At 44.9% G+C, this 24,226-nt stretch overlaps 1 protein-coding gene across 3 annotated transcripts in view; it reads right to left on the reverse strand.

Annotated features, from left to right (window-relative positions):
• Positions 1-2,189: 2,189 nt before the first annotated feature.
• LOC143982831 (nicotinamide N-methyltransferase-like) overlaps positions 2,190-24,226 on the reverse strand; it is a 160,607-nt gene continuing 138,570 nt past the window's right edge. For 2 of the 3 annotated variants that reach the window (XM_077481859.1, XM_077481861.1), the window contains one exon: positions 2,190-4,652. In XM_077481859.1, coding sequence (XP_077337985.1) covers positions 4,202-4,652 — 451 coding nt within the window. In that variant the 3' untranslated portion in view covers positions 2,190-4,201. The remainder of the gene's footprint in view (positions 4,653-24,226) is intronic. The other variant, XM_077481860.1, reaches the window with a different exon arrangement.

Consider the following 24,226-nt stretch of genomic DNA (forward strand, 5'->3'; position numbering starts at 1 on the left):
GAGGCTTTACTTGATTTGGAACTAATACTAATGCAAACATCTGCATCAAATTACATCCTGAAAAATGATGTCATCATCACCAAACATCCTTTCAATTGATGGAGTAACAAAAATATCCAAAATCTTAATATAAACGTGTGCATTTTGCTTTTCTTTAGCCCACTATAACCTTGTTAATTTTCTGTTTAGGTGTTGATGATTTTTTTGATTGGCTTTTCTGTATTTTTTAGCCAACGTCTTATGCCGTGTACACAAGATCGGAATTTTGGTCGGAAAAAGCTCTGATGGTTTTCCCACTACAGAATTCTGATGGGATTTCGCTCAAGCTGACTTGCATACACACGGTCACACCAAATACCGACCGTCAAGAACGTGGTAATGTACAACACGCACAACAGGACTAGAAAAAGCTAGTATGAGCAGCAATAATAAAATAAAAAAATAACCCCTGCAAGACAAAGGCATAATAGCATACTAGCTCATTATGAATTGCTTACCTGAGATCGAAGCCCACGAAGCGGTCCTGTTCCCCTCCTCCGAAGCCGTCATCTATCCCGGAGCTCAAACTCGCCTATTGATTTCAATGGGCTTGATTTCTCTTGTACATACTACTCACTGTTATACCCTCCACACTTCTATCATCCTAGGTTTTAGGATGAAGGGTGCGCCAGACCTCACCCTTCCTTTTTGACCCCTCCCACTTCTCATAAGCCCTACCCCTTATAGAATCTACTCACTCCGTCCCCTGTATTCCACTTGCTTCTACCCATAGTGTCAGGAGTATACAGCTCAACATACTGCCCACTTTTATACCCTCCACACTCCTCTCCTGTACATAATGCCCACTGTTATACTCACCACATTCCTCTCCCTCACCTGCACATACTTCCCACTTTTATACCACCCACACTCCTTCCCTATGCCTCTTATCCACAAAAACATTTAAAATTATATTGAATATCCTCAATTTTACCAGCTCTAGAATGGGCACACTTTGGTTACATAGTTACAAAGTTACATAGTAGGTGAGGTTGAAAAAAGACACAAGTCCATCAAGTCCAACCTATGTTAGTTCAACTAAAGGAAATCTTCTCAGTCCTCATATTTGTTCTGCCCATCATTAGTACTCATTTCATTTCGTGATTATTATTGTTATGTATAGAGGAACATAGGGATGTCAGATACTCTAAATATACCACTGGTAAAAAAAAGTGACCCTGAAAATATTTTTGAAATAATGGAAACTATGCACTTGGGCACTGCCCAAGGGCCATCGCGTCAGTAGGGGGTCCCATGAGAGGCTCCTGGAATCCTGTGATATTAAAGCGGTAGTAAACTTCTCTAACATCACTACTTTTTAGAGGCCCTGAGGTAGGTTATGCCATAATTTACAAGTATGCACAGCATATTGGCACACTAGGCTACACTTGCATATCAGACTGAGCCCTCCAGCACTGCGCTGTGATCAATCCAGCAGGTCCCGGGCGCTTCTATCTTCACCTGGTCTTCCTTCTGTGCCTTCGGTCACTGGCCTTGGCTGGGCTGCATTGCTGTCACTTCCACGGATGCTCATGTGTCCTTTCTCTCTCTCATCCTCCCTCCCTTACCCCTAACATCTCTCTCATCCCTTTTCTCTCTCTCTCTCTCTCTCTCTCTCTCTCTCATCCTCCCTCTCTCTTTTTAATTTAATTTGTTATAACAAAAAATAGTTTGCATTTTTATATATATTTTTTTTTTATTATAAAAAGCCCCACCAAAATCCTTAGCACCAGGCCCATGATGTTCTTAATTTGGCCCTGCTCTACAGTCAACCAAAGTGGCCAAAAACTTATGTAAACTAGGCTGAAAACTGCATAGGCTGATGAAACCCTGAACTTGCATTTTTGGATGCTAAGTCAACAGTCCTGTAAGACTCTACTTCTACTAACTAAACTTAGGATACAGTATGTAAACAAAATACTAAAAATGTGTAGATATAACTATTTTTGTCTTTTAGATGTAGTTGTTAGATGTTTTTATTTTGTGTAAGTTGAGGTTTTACTAGGATGGACCATAGGACACAATAAAGAAAATAAATTCTGTGTGGGTCACAGCAAATATTGGCCAGATGACATTTGGAGTGGTTCAAAGGATACTGATTAAATTACATTACATATGTTTCTGTAGGCACAAATAACTGACTATGGAAAAAAAAGAAATAAAATGTGTTTATTACAGGACCATACTAGAATAAAAATACAAACAATATAACAATGTCTGTGGATATATTAGTTTTATGAAAACTTGATAATATTGAGATGTGTGACATCATGAGACTGGATTCTGGGAGACAAAGATAGATAGACAGATAGAAAATAATATAGATTGAGATATAGATTTAATATTTTATATTACAGGTAATATAGTGAATATTTTAGCAATTGTCATCTTTATTTATTAATGTAGAACAAATCATATATTATATCCTTACTATATGGACAGCTAACAGGAATAAATACAAGGGCTGTACCGAAAAATAATGCAAAATTGGGCATACCGTCATTCAAATTTCACATGTTGGTAGAGCAACTCTTCCTCTATGCAAAGCTATTCAACATAGGGGGTTATTTACAAACGACAACTCCACTTTGCACTACAAGTGCACTTGGAAGTAACGTCGCTGTAGATCTGAGGGGAACATGCAAGTAACATAAAAAACAGCATTTTAGCTTGAACATGATTGGATGATAAAATCAGCAGAGCTTCCCCTTATTTCAGATCTTCCCCTCAGATTTACAGTGACTGCACTTGTAGTGTAAAGTGGATTTGCCTTTCATAAATAACCCCCATAGTCTCCATCATAAGCGATGCATTTACATTATCATTATCATATCATTATCATTAAAACCAACTCTTTAATTATTTTTGAAAGTATTCAGGTGTGCACTGTTGTACCAACTTTTTCAGAGCCACTTTATCCTTGCCTGTGTCATTAAACCACTGTCCCCAAAGACTGTCCTTCATTGGACAGAGCAAATGGAAGTTGGATAGTGCTGTACAATGGAAGGGGGGCCACTGGCCTGACAAATTTACTGACTACCTGATTTATTGCCAGAGATGTGTGGGCTTGTGCATTGGCATGATGAATGTGGATCATTTTTAGATTCTTGTTTAATCTCTTCCTCTTAATGTCTTCTCTACACTTCTTAGACCCCTTTCACACCACACCGCCCATTGCGTCGGCGGTAAAACGCTGCTATTTTTAGCGGCGTTTTACCGCTGGATTTGTGTCAGATTTGCGGCGCATTTCGGCCGCTAGCGGGGAGCTTTTACCCCCGCTAGCGGCCGCAAAAGGGTTAAAACCGCCCGCAATACGCCGCAATAGCGGCGTTTTGCCAGCGGCATTACAGCGCTGCCCCATTGATTTCAATGGGGAGCAGCGGTGGAGGAGCGGTAAACACACCGCTCCTTCACCGCTCCAAAGAAGCTGCTGGCAGGACTTTTTTCTGACATCCTGCCAGCGCACCGCTGTAGTGTGAAAGCCCTCGGGGCTTTCACACTACACACAATGGTGCAGCTTCTTTAGGGCGGATTGCAGGCGCTATTTCTAACGCTATAGTGCCTGCAAAATGCCCTGGTGTGAAAGGGGTGTTAAAGTGTTACTAAACCCAAGACCCTGCATTCACTATATCTGGTCTCTCACAGTATACTGAGCATGGAAATTCAATTATTTTAGTAAATATAAACTGCTAAATACCTTTTCTCGTCAGCAGTTAGAGCAGCCATGTGAGTTCTATGAGTGTCTAGTTAAAGCTTGTAGAAGGAGTTTTCATTCTTCTCTGACTGTCCTAGGAGGCTACATAACCCCTGACTTTCTGTCCGATTGGCCCTATGCTGATCACATGCACCCTTCCAAAAAAAAAAAAAATCACTAGCAATACACACCAAACTGAGCATGTACAGAGTGCCCCTAAGGCCCTATCTTATCAGGAGATGGATTGGGGCAGTGGAAAAAGGGGAAGATCAGAGAAGACAGGATCAAACCGCCTTTTTACACAATATGGAGGATTAAAGCATGAAAAGCATGTTGAGTAGTAGATTTATATAGAGTTAGTCTACCAACATTTAAAATTTGAATGACCTTTGTAAATTAATAAAAAACGTATGCCTACTTTTGCATTACATTTGGTACAGCCCAAGTAATTTGTTCAATTTCAGAAAATCAATGGGTTGAATTCTCTGTCTCCTTTTTCGCCACCAGGAAAAAGTTGGCCAAACTGTCGGCAGTGTGAGAGTGAGCCATTCTCTCTGGGATTGGCAATATTTCCATGCTTTGTATTGTGCATCCAGCCTGGGTGATCGCACCCCTCACAGCATCTTTATCTAGTGAAAGACAGAAGAAAGCCTTCTGCTGTACCATGTAGTAAGTGTTCCCCAGGGCTCCAATAAGCACTAGGTGTCCTCCTGGTCTAAGCAGTCTTGTGATATTCTGAATAGAGCAGCGATAAGACTCCAGGTCTTTACATGCCGTCTCCAAGCAAAGGGAGGTGATCAGGCAGTCTGCAGCAGGGACCTCTATGGGATCCAGTGGATTACTCCTGGTCACATCACACTTCAGAACCTTCTGTATTCTGGACCTCAGCTTGTTCTGCTTTTCTTCCCACTTGTCCCTGCTTTAAACATAAAATGGTAAATTAGATAAATCTTTCAATGACTTTATTTTCTTTTAAACTGGACCTGGATTACAGCATACCAAATAATGTGTCAGTGTATCTCTTCCAGGTATTTATCACCTTTTACAGATACCACAGTATTTCCCCTGGCAATGCCTTCATTTGTTTTGGTCACCAAAAAGATGGAATCATCTTTGTTCAGATATCAGTCGGGGTCTCTCTCTACTTCCTGGACTGAAATTTTGTTTTAGAGACAACTTAATCACCTAAACCCTGGTGGCTGGTCAGTTCTTGGCTGTGTTCACAAGGTGTGTCAAAAAAGACCCACTTTAAGGTTTTTAGGACTGGTAAAGTGTGAAAGGGGGGACTTCATAAATTGCAAGTGTTTGTTGCTGTTTGTTCCTCTGTCAGGGAGTAGGGATGAGCAGAACAATTAATTTTGGGAGATGGTTATATTCTTTCTATTCAATTCTATGCCATTGTTTTTTTTTTTATTATATTCTTTTATCTTGATTCAATTTGAATTTCAGAAGATGGTTATATTCTTTCTTCTTTGTTATTCTATTCTGTTCTGTTCTATTATACTCTAGTCTATTCTGTTCATTAATTTGCTATTCTATTTTATTCTATTTTCTGTTATATTATTTTCTATTCTATTTTTTCTATTCTATTCCTTTATTTTCTATTCTATTTTATTCTCTTTGGAAATTGGAAAACTATTCGAATTTGAAAACTTTTCAAATTCAAATTGGAAAACTATTTGAATTTGAAAAGTATTCGTAAACAATTCAAAGTCGAATTTAGTCCAATTTTATTTTAGTTATTTCAGATTCAGATTTTAAGTTTGGATACATACAAATTTCTGCAAAAAAAAAGAAAATTTGTCCGAATTTCAATTCGGAACTAAATGAATCGCACATGTCTACATTATGGCAGGGGGGCCCAGACAGATGGCTTGCTGATGACATCAACATCAGCTATGAGTCCCAAGCTGGCAGAAACCCTCCTGGCCTTTTGCATTACATAACAGCACACCTTCCTAAATACTTGTAGCTCCCTCAAATGCCAGAGCCCATAGTCGGTAGGCAAGAGGCTAGCATTCAGTCCCCCCCAAAAGCCTCCCAGGGGAGTCTATGACACTCAGTAAGCAAGTGGTTCAAGCAAAATTATGGTTTGCCTTATAGTTGGGCATCATCTGTTCACCCATTCGGTGAGCACCCATATTTGCAGGGAGTTCAGCAGGATGTTTGCCGAGCACTCTACAATGCAATGCGCACTGCATTCTAAACCCAATTGGGCAAAGATTTGCCCAATCAGGGAACAATGAATAGCTGGTTGTTAGGGAGCAGTCTAGGAAGCTGGTCATGATGTCCTTAACAAATGAGTCATCAGCTGTCAACGGGCTTCCCTGCTGATAGCTGAATGAAAAAAAAGACATAGCCGGTAATTGAAAAATTTAAACAAAAATGGCATGGGGGTCCACCCCAATCCATACTAGGTCCTCTGGGCCTGGTATAGATTTGAAGGTAAACTAAGCCAAAAAAAAATAAAAAATGAATGGGGTTCCCCCCAAAATCCATACCAGACTCTTATCCGAGTATGCAGCTTGACAGTCCAAGAAAGGGAGGCGATGAGTGAGCGCCCCTCTCTGAGCCATACAAGTCCACATGCCCTCAACATGGGGAGTGCTTTGGGGCAGGGGGCTTTGATAAGCCCCCTGCCCACAGACTCCCACAGCCCAAGGTTGTTGGGAAGATGAAAAGGTGCTTTGGGGGCCCATTCCCGAGGGCATGTGGCCTGGTATGGTTCAGGGGGATTGCTCGCTCGTCCTCCCTTTTATTGGCCTTCCAAGCTACATGCTCGGATAAGGGTCTGGTACGGCTTTTGTGGGGATTATTTTTTAAAAGTTTGGCGTGAGGTTTCCCTTAATATCCATACCAAGACCTTTGGGTCTTTTATGGATTGGGGACCTCACTCCGTTTTTATTTTTTAACATTTTTCTATTGCCGGCAATGGTATTGTATTGCCGGAATTTAAATGTCTTTTTTTTTTCTTTATAAATGTCAGTTATGCTCCAGCAGGTTCTATACACGGCACAGATGCACCACTTGTCAGACAGACAAGGGATCCCCTAGGCCGGTGATGGCGAACCTTGGTACCCCAGATGTTTTGGAACTACATTTCCCATGATGCTCCATTACACTGCAGAGTGGATGAGCATCATGGGAAATGTAGTTCCAAAACATCTGGGGTGCCAAGGTTCGCCATCACTGCCCTAGGCACTATATTTAAAGGAATTTTTCAATTTTATTGCCTCACTTTAAGCATTATTAATATCACTGCTCCTGTAAAAACGATCTTTTTAAAAAAAAAAATTGCATTGCTAGATGTCCCCAGGGCAGTACCTGGGCCCCCATACCCTTTTTATGGGCAATAACTTGCATATAAGCCTTTCAAATGGGCACTTTTGATTTTTAAAGTTTGGGTCCCATAGAGTTTGGGTTTGAACTTTTGCGATGTTCGAGCATTCTGGTGCAAACTGAACTGGGGTGTGTTTGGCCCAACTCTAGTTTGCCATTGAACAGACCATTTGGAACAATGTGCTGAAGACTGATCAATCAAACACAGGGTTGTTTGGTCACAATCATCTATAAGGAACTGTGAATGTGAAGCATGATGGTGGAAAACTGAGTTGTTGTTGCTTTGCTGCTTTACAGCCTGGACAGTTTACAGTCATTGAGACTGTAAGGGGGACTATGATTAGGCAGGTTTTGGTGCCATACTGTTACTGCCCTGCTTCTTCTTGGATAGGACAGCTGTTCACCTGTACTTGATTACCTGCCATCCTATTTTGTCATACTAGTGGCCACAGGCTCGCTCACAACATCCCTGGCCTGGGGTCTTAATATTTGGGAAAAGGGGAATATCCACAAATAAAATTCACTTTTCACACTTTACTGTAACGTCACAAAGATTTCAGTGACATCTGAAATCATATTTGACACGCTATCAAAATTCTTCAGTGTGGAACGCCATACATAGGAATAGACATTCTGCAACCGTCATTTCTGTGCAGAACGCAAGCAGATATCTTTTAAGCCATCCTTCCTCTACACCTCCATTACTCTCCTTCATCAGAGATTTGGGACTAATTTTCCAAGTATATTTAGTCCACAGCATTAGCTTTCATCACCTCATCACAAGACCCCTAGTGGAGGGTCAGTGGGATCAAGGTGCTTCCTTTGGTATACCAGATTCTCTCTCCTTGTCCCGTCTTTAGCATTGTGACTGGGGCACTGTGAATGCCGAAGCACTGGGACTGGGGCACTGAGAAGTACTGAAGCATTGTGATTAAAGCACTGTGAGGAGGAGAGACACCAAGTGCAGTGTGATCAGATCAATAAGAGGGAGCAAAAGGGGCAGGAGACATGGGCTGTGCAAGCATGAGCCAGGGAACCGGATGCCAAAGGCTGAGTGATCAGTGAACAGGATCAGGAGGAGAAGAAGATGCTCGGGGTCAAGTGATCAGTGAGTGGGATCAGAAGGAAAAGATGCAGAAGCCTGTGTGACCAGCAAACAGTAGCAGGAGCAGAGACCGCCAAGGTGAGGGGGTGCAGCAGGAGGGGGAGGGAGTGTCAGAAGGCTGTGGGACCAATGAGCAGGAGCAGGAGGAGAAGACGCAGAAGGCTGCTTAACTAATGAAAAGGATGAGGAGGTGAAGACATTGAGGGCTGTGTGATCCAGATATTGACTGGGCAGACAGAACTGCTTAGACATCTATGGCTCTTCATTTCTTAAATGTCTCTTAGGACAATTTCATGTCTAATTGGTGGAGGCCCCACCTAGAAATGATGCTCTGTTGAACCTACTATTCACAACCAACACGGATCTGATTGCAGGTGTGAAAATAAAGGATAACTTATGGAACAGCGATCACAGAATAATTATGTTCAAAACAAATGATAGGAAAAAGAGACACTATGGTACAAGAATTCTAAATTTCAAAAGGGTCAACTTTACTAAACTACACTCCATTCTGCACAACATTAACCACTTGCCAAACGGCTCACGCCAATATACGTCGGCAGACGGGCGCGTACAGGCATATTAACGTACCTGTACGTTGCCCTTTAAGAAGCGGTTAGCGGGCGCGCGCCCGCCCGCCGCTAACTCTGTGAGTGTGATCGCGGGTTCCGCGGACTCGTCTCACGGAGAGGAAGAACTTGTTTACATCAGCATTTCCCTGTTCTGCCTAGTGACACTGACAGTGATCACAGCTCCCTGTAATCGGGAGCGGTGATCAGTGTCATGTCACACATAGCCCCTCCCCCCCACAGTTAGAATCACTCCCTAGGACACACTTAACCCCGACAGCACCCCCTAGTGGTTAACCCCTTCACTGCCAGTCATATTTACACAGTAATCAATGCACTGTAATTAATGCATTTTTATGTAAAATAGCACCAAGAGTGTCCGATCTGTCCACCATAATGTCGCAGTCATGATAAAAATTGCTGATCACTGCCATTACTAGTAAAAAAAATATATTAATAAAAATGGCATAAAACTATCCCCTATTTTGTAGACGCTATAACTTTTGCGCAAACCAATTTTTTTTAACCAAAAATATAATAATTTGTGGGGAAAAAAGGATGTCAATTTTTTTTGGGAGCCACGTCGCACAACTGTGCAATTGTCAGTTAAAGCAACGCAGTGCCGAATCTCAAAAAGTGATCTGGTCTTTTGCCAGCCAAATGGTCCGGAGTTGAAGTGGTTAAATGGTATCAAAGTCTTGAAACTAAGAACATTGAGGAAAAATGAGAGTGCTTTAAGAACATAATAAATAATGGTAATGGACAGTGCATTCTGATGGGCAACAAATATAAAATAACAAAATTTAAACCTTGGTGGCTAAATTCTAGCGTAACAAGGCATACCAACAAGAAAAAACAGTCCTTTAAAAAAATAAAATGCAGAGGGGTCACAGTCGGCATTTCAACATTACAAGGAATGCAATAAAACATGTACGCGTACAATCAGGGCAGCTATAATAGCTTGAGAGACACATAGTGGAGGAGAGTAAAAAAATTCCACCATTTAAAAAAAAAAATATTAAATAGCAAAAAGGCAAGGTCATATTGGCTACATAAATGATAATCAGGGTGAAGTTGGTTACAAGCGACAAGGAGAAGGCAACTGTATTAAGTACATTCTCCTACTCAGTTTTATACAAAAGGGGTTTAACAAACAAGACTATATGGTTACTAACACAATACAGAATGTACCCTTGTGGGAAAACTTAATGTGAATAAATCACCAGGATCTAATTGCTTGCACCCGAGAGTCTTTAAGGACTCTTGCTCATTGCTCAGAATCTTTAAGGACAGCATAGGAAACTGCAATGGTAATGTCACTATCCCTGCCACCCCTTATATGTCCCTGCACCCCAGAGCTCTGGTTCCCCTTCCCCAGCATAGCATTCTCCACTGCTGTTCTCCCCATTGTCGCCCTGGTGCCTGCACATATCTCACATCACCGGTGTGCTGGGCACTAGTGAACTGCTTCTCTGCTGTTCATACAGCCCTGTTCTCCCACCAAAAAATCAACCTCCTGCCAGGCCTGCATGTGGATTCCCAACATGCAGGACATATGGCTAGCACTGCACCCTCCCCCCTCCTGTCCCCCCAGGCACAGCGTGCGTCCTGCTCTTCCCATGCTCCATGTCCACTGGGGACAAAGGCCGTGCTCCCTGTGCAGAATCGGAGCTGAGGGGGTGGGGCTTGTTGCCAGGGTAACCTGACACCAGCAAGCGTCCAGCTCTGGGGATAAATACAGAAGCGGGACCCTGAGGTACTCTGAGATCCCTGAGGTGGATTCAACCTTTTACCTGACGGAATCACTATCCACCCCTGCTGTGTGACCGGAGTGCCGCCCTGTTTCAAGGACTTAATCCCTGTTGTGCTGAACCACTATCCACCCCTGTTGTGTCCCCAGAGTGCAGCCCTGTGCCAAGGACTTAATCCCTGTTGTGCTGAACCATCATCCACCCCTGCTGTGTGCCCGGAGTGTTGCCCTGTGCCAAGGGCTTAATCCCTGTCGTCAGGGCGTATTTTCTCAGAGAAAGGGTGGTGGAACTCACACCCCCATCCCTGGCCATGCCCCTACTCACCCCTAGGACCGCCCCCTAGAACCACTCCTTTAGAGAACAGGGATGCAAGTAAAATTTGGGGGGCTATAAAAGTAATGGCATGGAATTAAATAAAAAGCAATGCAGTAAAATGTGCAAAAAAATTGGAATACTTACCAAAAGTAAGCTCAGAGACATTTCCAGATGTGTAGCACAGAGACATTCCCAAATGTGCAGCACAGAGACATTCCCAAATGTGCAGCACAGAGACATTCCCAAATGTGCAGCACAGAGACATTCCCAAATGTGCAGCAAAGAGACATTCCCAAATGTGCAAGGGAGACATTCTTAAATGTGCAGCAGACAAACATTCCCAAATGTGCAGCAAAGACATTCCCAAATGTGCAGCAAAGACATTCCCAGTGCATTAGAGACAGCCACAGTCCAGCAAAGAGACCATCCAGGCCAGCAAAGAGACCACCCAGTCCAGCAAAGAGATCGCTCAGTCCAGCAAAGAGACCACTAAGCCCAGCAAAGGGACTACCCAGCAAAGAGACCAGCCCAGCAAAGAGACTACATAGCAAAGAGACCCTCCAGCCCAGCAAAGAGACCACCCAGCTTAGTCCAGAAAAGAGACTGGCCAGCCCAGCAAAGGGACTACCCAGCAAAGAGACCAGCCCAGCAAAGAGACTACCCAGCAAAGAGACCATCCAGCTTAGTCCAGCAAAGAGACCGTCCAGCTTAATCCAGAAAAAATACCACCCAGCTTAGACCAGCAAAGAGACTGCCCTGCCCAACAAAGAGACCGCCCACTCCAGCAAAGAGACTATTCAGCAAAGAGACCGTCCAGCAAAGAGCCTGCCCAGCATAGGCCTGCGACTCACATGGATCAAAGCATGCACACTCATATATTGAGCAGAGACATTTCCAAATGTGCAGCAGAAAGACATTCCCAGTAGAGATGGCCTTGCGGTTTGCGGCAAATTTTTCTCGTTCGCGATTCGCCAAACTGACGGACTTCTGGCGCTGTTCGCGCGGCAGACATATGCGTTTACATTGTGAAGAACTTTGACCCATGACACATCCATCATTGGGTACAGGACAGCCAATTGAGACATTTCAGCACATGGACAATTGGACATACCCCCTACCTTATAAATAGACCTCATCTGGTGGCCATTTTACATTCATTTTGTCTTTTGTCAGTGTAGGGAAAGGACGCTGTGTGGAGCAGAGACAGTCAGTTTAATCACTAGCTATTACAATTAGGTGCACAAAAGTCCTTTTAAGGACTGGTATAGGTGTACAGTATATAGGGTTGTAATATACTTTCTTTCAAATATAGAAAGTATATTATGGTGCACTGAGTGCTGCCCGATTCTGCAGCTGTCTTTTATCAGTGTAGGGAGGGACAGTTTGGTGTTTGGAGCAGGGACAGTCTGCAAATCACTAGCTACTAGGTCCACAAAGGCCTTTTTAAGGACTGGTATAGGTGTACAGTATATGGGGTTGTACACGTATAATATACTTTCTTTCAAATATAGAAAGCATATTATACTTCACTGCTGTGCTGCTGAGCTGAGTGCTGACCAATTCTGCAGCTGTTGTTTCTCAGTGTAGGGAGGGACAGTTTGGTGTTTGGAGCAGGGACAGTCTGCAATTCACTAGCTAGCTACTACTAGGTCCACAAAGGTCATTTTAAGGACTGGTATAGGTGTACAGTATATAGGGTTGTAATACACGTATAATATACTTTCTTTCAAATACAGAAAGCATATTATAGTATTATATTATATATTATAGTTGTAATACATGTATAATATACTTTCTTTCAAATATAGAAAGCATATTATAGTGCACTGCATGCAGTGCTGCTGACCGATTCTGCAGCTGTCGTTTCTCAGTGTAGGGAGGGACAGTTTGGTTTTTGGAGCCGGGACAGTCTGCAATTCACTAGCTACTAGCTAGCTACTATTAGGTCCACAAAGGTCCTTTTAAGGACTGGTATAGGTGTACTATTTGGTGTGCAGTATATAGTGGTGTAATACACATATAAAATACTTGCACATATAGAAAGCATAGTATAGTGCATTTCCACTGTGCAGCATTGTGACTGCTGAGCGGTTCAGCAGCGATACTACAAAGAGTGACAAACGCAATTAAAAAAGTATTATAACTGGTGTGATAGACCAGTGGCCCCCAAAAACGACAGATTGAAGCGGGGTGTTATATACCTTCTTCCACATACATACTGCACTTCTCTAGAGACTTTTGTCACAGGGTCATTTAAAACATGACAGGCAGAGGATGAGGCAGGCTCTTCCGCAGGGGTGGTAGGGGTAGGGCAGGAGCAACAGACTTGAGCCAAAGTGCCAAATTGCAGAAGGTGCGTGCGATTACGTCAAAGGACACACCAGACTTGGTTGAGTGGCTCAATAAGCCTTACTCTTCTGCACCCTCCTCATCCTCTCAATCTGCACCCTCTTCTTCACTCTCTGCTGTGTGCACCCCCGAAGACACTACCACCAACACCACCACCACCATATACCTTCCGCTTGAGTCACAGGAATTCTTTTCCGATCCATCACAAGACATTGCCGATGCACAGCCACTCTTGGTATTGGATCAGGAAGGGGAGGTAGCAACAACCGTCACTCAGCAGTCTGACGACAGTACCCAGATCAGCCCAAGGAGGAGGTTGGTCCCCAGTGTTGCTGCCGACTCCGAGATCTCAAATTATAGTGGTGGGGAAGGTGACGTCGATGATGACTTGTCTAGTCACGTGGGTGCCCACAAGAGAGGAAGAGGAGGGGAGTTCAGAGGGAGATATGGACCAGCAGATAGGGAGGAGAAGCAGGCAGAACTTAGATTGCACAGGAGGGACAAAGCAGACTGCTAATGTATCAGGAGCAAGGCATCAACCATGTACGGTCACATCTGGCGCTCCCAGGATGCTGGCACATGGCTCCACAGTGTGGGCTTTTTTTAACGTGTCCGCTGCTGAAAATAGTGTTGCCATCTGCAGCCTTTGCAGTCAACGCATAAGTCGCGGTAAGCCCAACATTCACCTAGGGACGACCGCCTTAAGAAGGCACATGAGCTACCAGCACCGAGCCAAGTGGGAGCAACGTAAACCACAAACCCACACTCCGGATGCGGGAGTGAGAGAGTGAGTGTGAATGTTGGGCGCGCTGTCCCTGTCTCCCCTCACTCCCCCTTGATGGGAAAAAATCAGCCTGGAAACGGAAGCGGCATTTAGCCGTGCGCTGAGCCCAATACAGCGGTCCCAGCCTCCCTCCTACTGAGCCCGTGGAAACTACCAGACCTGAGTGTGCGTTGCTTGTGACGTTGGAGACAGCCGAGGGAGATCTCGCGGGCGTCCGAACTATCGCGAGTTCCTGACTCGGCTTGACAGCGGTGCGGTAGAAGGAGGGAATCGAAGGAACCCGAGGGAACCCGAGGGAACCTACACAGCGGCCGTGGGATATCGCGAGTTCTGCCATAGCAACCCAGCAGGGCGGGCCGTTTGAAAACTGAAGGACGTAGTGAGCGGAGGTCTGGCTGAGGAGCTTCTGAGTAGCCTAAGGCAACTGCCTAGGCTAACGGTAACGCGGGAGAGAGACGTGGGGGAGAGAGGAGCAAGGAGGAGGGTGCAAGAGCCGGGGAATGTAAACATAAATGTCAAATGAACTGTACCAGCTGTGCTGTTTATTAAAACCAACTTGCCAGGAGGAAGTAGCAGGCAGGCTCGAGGGCAGCTGGGGCTCATAGCGCGGATTAGCAGTCCTGTTCCCCAGGGTGGAGCTGGTGGAAATTCTCTCCCTTTCTCTCCCCCCTATATGACCAGCTTGTTGTGTCCTTGGAATGAGGAATTGAGCCAAAGCAATTGAATAGTCCTACATTACAACTGTGGAGAAGATAAGTGTGAGCAGGGAGCCAAAGCAATTGTATAGCCCTACATTTCAACTGTGGAGAAGATAAGTGTGAGCAGGGAGCGTGAGCTGGGAAATGTCCATGGTCAAGGCCGCTCTTAACAGCTAACATAACATCCCCTCATTGGTAGCTCTGGTGAAAATTCTTTTTTTCTTTGCATGGCTAGTTTGTTGTGCTCCTGGACTGAGGACATTGTATCACATTAACTGCACTGCACTGCACGGATTTGCAATTAACTATACGGACTACTCAAAAAGTCAATTGCAAGGAAATAGTGCTGCCATTGGGCCCCCCCCCCTCCTTCTGGAAGCAAGTTAGGCCCCTTCTTTCCCCATTGGCTATACTCCCCCCCCCCTTTTTTTTATTTTATTTTTTTATTCCTTTTTTTCTTTGGAGAGGTGTTTCGCTATATTCCAGCAATACTATTAGCTAAGCATATATTACCCCTGGTCGCCACACCATGCTTAGTAAACGGGCCACTGAGGATGGATCACTTAGCGAGGGGAACCAAAAAACCCGGGCCGCCAAAGAAAAAGCAAGCCAGGCATCTGCTGTAGCTGCTGCAAAACTTGAACGCTTTGCCCATGCAACCTCTCCTACCAGAAGGGGACTCCACCAGCCAGCAGGGCAAACAAGGCCACAGGGGGCCGCTCCGGATAGGAGAAGCACTAGTCAATTAGCACCAAACCCAGGTCGTTCACCCAGTGGAAGTAAGGTGAACGACTCGGTTTTGGCAGCAAGCAAGACAGCACATAACACAACAGTTTTAGCGGAACTCCCTATGTTAGGGAGCGGTGAACCTACACTACGCGACATACTGCAAGCAGTTAACGAATGCAAAGTTTCTATTTGTGGCCTCGATAATCAGCTGAGTAGTATTAAAACCGAATTACACTCTATGGGCCAATTACTGAGCAATACAATGGAAAGAACTACGGTACTAGAAGGAAGATTAAGCACGGTTGAGGAGGAGTTCCTCCCATTACAGCAAAAAATGACTGGGCTACAGAAACAAATAGCTACGCAGGCATTAAAATTAGATGAAATGGAAAATAGAAATCGCAGGAATAACGTTCGCCTGATTGGTCTTCCAGAGGGGAGTGAGGGCCCGAACCCTATAAACTTTCTGGAAAACTGGTTTAGGGAACTTCTGGGTGACACCCCTTTTACTCCACTTTTTGCCATAGAAAGGGCTCATAGAGTCCCCTCAAGATCTCGGCCATCAGAGGAACGCACTAGGCCATTGATATTGAAATTTGTGAACTATAATGATCGCACTATTTTGATGCGTAGGACTAGGGAACTGAGGGACATCTTCTACAAGGGGACCAGGGTATCGTTTTACCCAGATTTCTCACCAGACCTACAGAAGCAGAGAGCAGTGTTTATCCCCATCAAGCGAACTCTCCAAAAATACAAGATAAGCTATGCACTGCTGTACCCTGCCCGGTTACGCATAACTGCTCTGGGCTCAACCTTTTTTTTTGGCAATCCATACGAGGTGGAAAAGTGGCTGGATGAACAAAAAAAAGATCTCTAGCTCTCCTTAGAACTACCACGATTGGAAAACTAGCTTTTTGAGAGGCTTTCTCCTCTCCTCCCTTGTTCCCCCCCCCCCCTTATTTTTTTTTTTTTTTTTTTTGTCTTCTAGAATGAGTACTGCACAATATTTGCACGAGGAAAATTTTATTAATCAGCAACATTGAATGTATAAATGGCAGTTAGTCTTAAGGAGCGTTATGTCACTAAAGGGTCACTTATTAGCGAGGAGGGGGGTGGAAGGGCTATGGAATGAATAGAATTATACAGTATAAATATCACTATAAATGTTTAATAGGTACGTATTAGGGGGGTAGCATTGAGCATCCCCCCCCTCGGGGGTTTTTTTTTTTTCTCTTTCCTCTCCTTTTTCTAAAGAAGGAAGAGAAGGGGGTAAGGGGAAGGGGGGAAGAAGGGGAAGGGGGGAAGAAGGGGGAGGGGAAAAGGGGAGAAGAAAGGAGGAAATTAAAATAGATGAGAAAATGGTTAAAGTAGCTAGCATATTTAATGGGAGGGGTGGTATATAGACTTCCTCTTTATGAGACCGGCACAAGACTTGAATATTTACCGGGGGAGGGAAGAGATGAAATATGTATACCTATATTGCACAAATTATAATATGTAAGTTCATTGGTAAGGCACTATGTGGGGAGGGGGGTTTTTTCTCTTTTTTTTTTTTTTTTTGAGAAAGTGGTCAAGTAGCTCGTATACTCACTGAGAGGGGAGGCGTATGGATTTCCTCTCTATGTGATTGGCACAAGATTTGCACACTTTTTGGGGGGGGGGGGGAGGTTATGAAATATGCGAATAGGTGAATCACACAAAATACAATATATAAGTTCATTGGTAATGCACTATCTGGGGTTTCCCTCCCTTTTTTTTTTTTTTTTTTTGGTAAAGTTGGGCGTAATGGCAGGCTAGCTTAAGTCTATGCTATTTAAATATTACCCAAAGAGGAGGGGGAGAGTGAGGATGAGGGGAGGAAGCCTAGGGAGTTCTTGAGTTTCCAGGTAAATCGGGGGAGAAGGGGGAGTGGGGTTGGGCGCTCTGGGTTCTGAGTGTATGGAAAATTGGGCCACAATAGTGACCCCCAGGGGATGCCCTGATGGGCTCGGGTGGGTAGGGGGAAGGGTTGGGGGGGTGGGAGGAAGGGCGGGGGGTGAGTGGGAGGGTAGCAGGGTTGGGGGGGCACTTCGAGCGCGCACTGCTGGTATGGCAGGTTCGGGTGGGGGGGGTGGGGAGGCTGGGGTGTGGGGGCCCGTCGCGGGAGGACGGGTCCCCTCCCCCCTCCCCCGCCCGGTCTAGCAATTATCAACACTTATGGGTAGAGTACATATTATTTCATGGAATGTGAGGGGGTTGGGGGATCCAAAAAAGAGAGCAGCAGTCATGTTGGAAACAGCGAGGGGGGGTCCCGGCTTGCTTTTTCTCCAAGAGACGCATTTAACCCCTAGCACAGCCCCACTGTTAAATAACCGGAAATTTCTGGCATACTACCATTTCTTTCATACATCATATTCTAGGGGAGTGAGCGTCTTGGTTAGGAGGGGCACTCATTTCCTGTGTAAGGAGTCCTCTATTGACGAGGAGGGGAGATTTGTTTTCTTATATGGTCTGTTGGGCGGGCAGCAATATATCTTAGCCAACATTTATATACCCCCTCTCTTCAAGTTGGAGGTTATGTATAAATTACTGGCGTTTTGCTTGGACAAACCAGGTGTTCCGTGGATAGTATTAGGTGACTTTAACGAAACGCTGGACAGGTGCTTGGACAGATTTCCTGAACCAGATGGGGCTAGAATAGGGCGCCTGCAGGGTTTTTTTATCCGAAATAGGATTAAATGATCTGTGGCGAATACGTCATCCTCAGGAAAGGCAATACTCTTGTTTTTCCAGTACCTATTACACATTATCAAGAATCGATATGGTTTTCGGGAATAAAGAGGCGGCGGAGGTGGTACAGGATATAGAATATGGGGCAAGGGGGATCTCAGATCACTCCCCTCTGTCCATGACAGTGTCTCTGGGTGCTAGAACAGGCTTAAGGGAGTGGAGGATAAACCCTGGCTGGTTGGAATTAATGGGTAGCTCAAGCCCCTCTCAGGATAAGATAAGGGAATTTCTTCAAATAAACAAGGGCACAGCTCCACCTGGTATAGTGTGGGACTCCCTAAAAGCCTATATCAGAGGCACATTAATACAGCAAATTGCAATAATTAAGAGGAAAGCCCGAGAACAGGAGCTAGCTACAAGAAACAAAGTTACTCTGGCGGAGAAATCATACATAGAAGCTCCATCGCTCGAAAGATAGAAGGTATGGCTGGATAGCCAACAAGTTTACAAAATGGCTCTTTTAAAAAAGGCAGAGAACAGGCGTATATTTCAACGCCAGCATTACTTTGGCGAAGGAGAGAGGGTGAGAAGAGCCCTATCCCTTTTGGTCCAAACGAATGGCTCCCCAACAGTAGCTCAGGTGATTAAGTCGCCAAAAGGCGATCTTGTTTCTAGTCCCCCTGCGATCATGAGGGTACTTCATGATTACTATAAAAACCTATATAAATCAGTTACGCAGGGTCGAGGCAGTCTTGTCACTGACTTTTTACTTCAAACAGCAATTCCAACACTACTAGAACAGGACAAACTGTCCCTCGAATTACCACTCACGCTGGAGAAGTTAAAAAATGCAGTAGCTGCAATGCCCAACGATAAATCCCCAGGTCCAGATGGGTTACCATCAGAAATATACAAACGCTATGGGGAAGCGCTACTGCCGGAACTCTTGGAGACATTGAACCATGCATTAGAGGTGGGTGAACTCCCCGCCTCGATGCTAGAGGCCAATATTATCTTAACTCTTAAGGAGGGGAAGGATCAACAGGAAGTCTCATCATACCGGCCGATATCCCTGCTATGTTCGGATATTAAAATACTAGCCAAGGCCCTAGCAATCCGTTTAAATAAATATATTCATAAACTAATACATCCAGACCAGTCGGGCTTTATCCCTGGTAGGGCAACCAGCACTAACATCAGAAGAGTTTTTCTCAATACTCAAATACCCAGGGATAACGATGGGCTGGGAGCTATTCTAGCCCTGGATGCTACTAAGGCCTTTGACAGCCTGGAATGGGGCTACCTGTGGAGTGTGTTAGAGAGGTTTGGCTTTGGCCCCTTATTTATCCAATGGATAAAATTGCTGTACAACAAACCTAGGGCCAAAATCAAGATGGGAACTGAATTTTCTGAAACATTCCAGCTGGAGAGGGGAACAAGACAGGGGTGCCCGTTGTCCCCCCTCTTATTTGTATTAGCTATGGAGCCCCTGGTGGTCCTGGCAAGATCCCGCCCGGACATTCAGGGATTCCGGCGTGGAATAGTAGAAGATAAAATCGCCCTATTCGCGGACGATGTCCTGTTTTTTATTGGAGATATGGACTCTACCTTGAATAGAGTTGTGCAGTTGATGGGGGAGTTTGGTCAACAATCTGGTCTAGAAATTAACTGGAGTAAATCAGCCCTCCTGCCACTGCCCAGACCTGGTGATCAAATGGTACTGCCAACGATTGCAGGCCTGGAGACGGTGGCTAGGCTGAAGTACTTGGGCATCTGGATCTCTGGGGAAGTAAACCAATATGTTAATGAGAACCTAGCACCATTATTGGCGAAAATGAAGCTGAAACTTAACAGATGGTGCGGCCTCCCTCTCTCTGTGGCGGGACGCTGCAACCTAATAAAAATGCTTTGGCAGCCACAAATACTATATATTCTACACAATTCCCCAATTTGGATTAACCAGAAATGGTTCCAAAGAATGGACTCACTTATCCGGGATTTAATTTGGAAAAAGGGACATGCCCGGATAGGGCTACATACGATGCAGCTCCTCGTCACGGAGGGAGGATTGGCCATACCCCATCTGGGAGCATATTTCTTGGCTGCCCAACTCCAGCATTTAGCAGGGGCGGGGCTCCAAGAGGGAGGGTCCCCAAACCATAAACTGATGTTGGTAGGGGCACCCCATAAGTTATTACCTGAAGTCTTAGAGGCTAATTCATTCGCCTACAGATGCCCCACCAATGTTTTAATGAGGAAGGTATGGCAGAAAGCAAAGCAAAAGATGGGATATGTGGGAGTAACTGCTTACACCCCCCTATGGCATAACCGTCACTTGAGCGAATTAAACAAGATAGATAGATCTCTGGAATGGGACAGACAGGGGATTAACAGACTGGTGCACCTATATGAAGGGAATGTAATGAAATCCTTCGTAGAGATTAGACAGGAATTCAATATTCCTAACAGAAAGTTTTATAAATATCTACAGCTGAGACATGGAATTCAAGCCCAATATGGGTCACTCGCTATTGAGCGAACTGAAATCCCCCTACTTCAGGGACTTATGGACCGAAGGCAAGCAAAAGGCCAGATTTCTCGGTTTTACATAAAGCTCAGAGGAAGGATCTTGAAAGGTGAGGGCCCAGCTAAGAGCAGGCAGGGCTGGATAGGAGATGTAGGCCCGATAACCCAAGAACAATGGGATAAGACGCTTGAGCAGGGGTACTTGGCCTCTATATCCCCATCTCAGAGAGTGTCCCATTTGTTCCTTATATATAGGGCATATTATACCCCCTATAAGTTGTGGAAAATGGGTAGGAAACCTAGAGACGAATGCCCCAGATGTGGGGCACCGGGAGACCTCTTCCATATGGTATGGAAATGTCCAAAACTGTATAGTTACTGGCTAGAAATAGTTCTTAAAATAAATAGGGTCTTTAAGACCACCCTGAAACCCGAGGCCAGGATTTGCTTATTGGGGATATTTGAGGAGGCTAGAATTTCTCCTTCAACTAAGCCGTCTGTCCTGAGGTGTTTGTACCAGGCCAGACGGCTGATAGCAATAAATTGGCAAGCCAAAAATCCCCCGGTATTCGGACAATGGGTTAACGCAATCAACTCTACAGTATGGTGCGAGAGAGCAATGTTTATAAAACTAAACAACTTAAGAAAATTTGGGATATTATGGAACCCCTGGCTGATCAGCATGGGTTACCCCTCTGAGTGAGTCTACCGAGAGGGTGGATTAGCACCCGCTTGGTGGGCGGGAGGCGAGGGTTTTTTTCCCCCTCCCCCCCAGGTGGACTTTCCTATGGGGAGGCCACGGGGGGGGGGGGGGGGTGGGGGGCCTCTTTGCCCGTTTCTCGTCCTTACTTTTCTCCCCCTCCATATTGAGCGGTGCCCATTGCTATCCAGCTATGATCGGCGTGACCATGGCCAGCGGTGTGTGCTCGAAGTGGGGAGGGGGGGCGGGTAGGAGGGATGGGAGGGGAGGGGGGGCGGAAAACGCGCATGGCGTGCTTGCGGCAACGTGTGTGTTGGGCGCAGCTTCACCATTGTATTACCTTGTATGAAATGAAGTTCTTTTTGTATTTCGTATAACATTGTTATTTTATATTTGAAAAAGCTTTAATAAAAAAGTATTACGTTAAAAAAACAAAACAAAGCCACACTCCAGGCTCTCACCGTCCAGCCTCGTCTTCTACTTCTTCTCCTCTCTCCTCACAATTGTCCTCCACTACTTCCATCATGCCATCCTCACGTTTTTCTAGAAAAAGGCAGGCTTCCATGGGCCAAATGTTCGAGCGTAAAAAAATGATGACGTCGGATAACCCTCTTGCCCAACGGTTGACCGCTGGCTTGTCAGAACTGATAGCCCGCCAACTACTGCCATTTAAACTGGTGGACTCGGAGGCCTTTCGGAAATTTGTGGCCATTGGAACACCACAATGGAAGGTCCCAGGAAGGAAGTATTTCTCACAGAAGGGCATCCCAGAGCTATATGGCCATGTTCAGTGGCAAGTGAATGTATCTCTGGCACACAGTGTCAGGGCCAAGCAGGGGTCAAGTCCTGGGGAAAAAAGTGTGGGAACTCTCACCCAAGATCCACTCCCCCACCAAAAAAAAATAAATAAATAAAGGTACGCTCATATGCATATATATTTCACAGAAAATACAGTACATTTATTGTAAAGTGCCAGTTTACAAATACAAAATAAGTTAACTTGTCAAACAGAATAATCAACACAATGGGTGATGATCTTTCCCTCGCAGGGAATTTCTAACACAAATACACCCTGTTCCAAATTCAAATACAGCAAATTAGAAAATATCACACAAACTGGAATAACGTTGCCCTTGCCGTGCAAGATTATCGGCAACGGATCAAAAAACTCACGGATCGGATCATTCCTTGGATCTGAGTCACAGATCGGATCTTTTTTTGGATCAGCAAATAATAATTGAATTTGCAAAAACCTGTGAAAAATTTCACCACCATATAGTCCCCACTGCAATATACATCTCCCCTACTGTAATATCCATGTCATCTCCCCCAATAATATTTTGGCTGAGCATGGATGGGTATGGCTGGGTATTAGCAGAATATGTATTGGCAGGGTATTGCAGAATATTGGCAGGATAAGTATTGGCAGGGTATTGCAGAGTATTGGCAGGGTATGGCAGATTATTGCTGGGTATTGCAGATTATTGGCAGGGCATTGCTGGGTATTGCAGGGTAAGTATTGCAGAGTCTTGGCAGGGTAAGTATTGCAGAGTAAGTATCGGCAGGGTATGTATTGCAGAGTATTGGCAGGGTATTGCAGAGTATTGGCGGGGTATGTATTGCAGAGTATTGGCAGGGTATTGCAGAGTATTGGCAGGGTAAGTATTGCAGAGTAAGTATTGGCAGGGTATGTAATGCAGAGTATTGACAGGGTATTGCAGAGTATTGGCAGGGTAAGTATTGCAGAGTAAGTATCGGCAGGGTATGTATTGCAGAGTATTGGCAGGGTATGTATTGCAGAGTATTGGCAGGGTATGTATTGCAGAGTATTGGCAGGGTATTGCAGAGTATTGGCAGGGTATTGCAGAGTATTGGCAGGGTATTGCGGAGTATTGGGTAATGCAGAGTATTGGCGGGGTATTGCAGAGTATTGGGTAATGCAGAGTATTGGCGGGGTAATGCAGAGTATTGGCGGGGTAATGCAGAGTATTGGTGGGGTAATGCAGAGTATTGGCAGGGTAATGCAGAGTATTGGGTAATGCAGAGTATTGGGTAATGCAGAGTATTGGCAGGGTATTGCAGAGTATTGGGTAATGCAGAGTATTGACGGGGTATTGCAGAGTATTGGGTAATGCAGAGTATTGGCGGGGTATTGCAGAGTATTGGTGGAGTAATTCAGAGTATTGGCAGGGTATAGCAAAGTATTGGTGGAGTAATGCAGAGTATTGGTGGAGTAATGCAGAGTATTGGCTGGGCATTACAGAGTATTGGTGGAGTAATGCAGAGTATTGGTGGAGTAATGCAGAGTATTGGTGGAGTAATGCAGAGTATTGGGTAATGCAGAGTATTGGTGGAGTAATGCAGAGTATTGGCGGAGTATTGGTGGAGTAATGCAGAGTATTGGCGGGGTATTGCAGAGTATTGGGTAATGCAGAGTATTGGTGGAGTAATGCAGAGTATTGGCAGAGTATTGGTGGAGTAATGCAGAGTATTGGTGGAGTAATACAGAGTATTGGTGGAGTAATGCAGAGTATTGGCGGAGTAATGCAGAGTATTGGTGGAGTAATGCAGAGTATTGGCGGAGTATTGGTGGAGTAATGCAGAGTATTGGCGGAGTAATGCAGAGTATTGGCGGAGTAATGCAGAGTATTGGCGGGGTATTGCAGAGTATTGAGTAATGGTGGAGTAATGCAGAGTATTGGCGGGGTATTGCAGAGTATTGAGTAATGCAGAGTATTGGTGCAGTAATGCAGAGTATTGGTGGGGTATTGCAGAGTATTGGCGGAGTAATGCAGAGTGCTAGTGACTAACCTGGTTTACTTCTCGGGAGAGCACTAGGTAGAGGGGAGGGAGGAGACAGTCCGTATCCCAGCGGTGTGTGTCTGTCGCTGGCTGCGCTGGAGGCCGTATGCGCAC

The sequence above is a fragment of the Lithobates pipiens genome, unplaced genomic scaffold (assembly GCF_037356315.1).
Source record: "Lithobates pipiens isolate NorthernLeopardFrog02 unplaced genomic scaffold, aLitPip1_a1.2 Scaffold_16, whole genome shotgun sequence".
Taxonomy (NCBI): domain Eukaryota; kingdom Metazoa; phylum Chordata; class Amphibia; order Anura; family Ranidae; genus Lithobates; species Lithobates pipiens.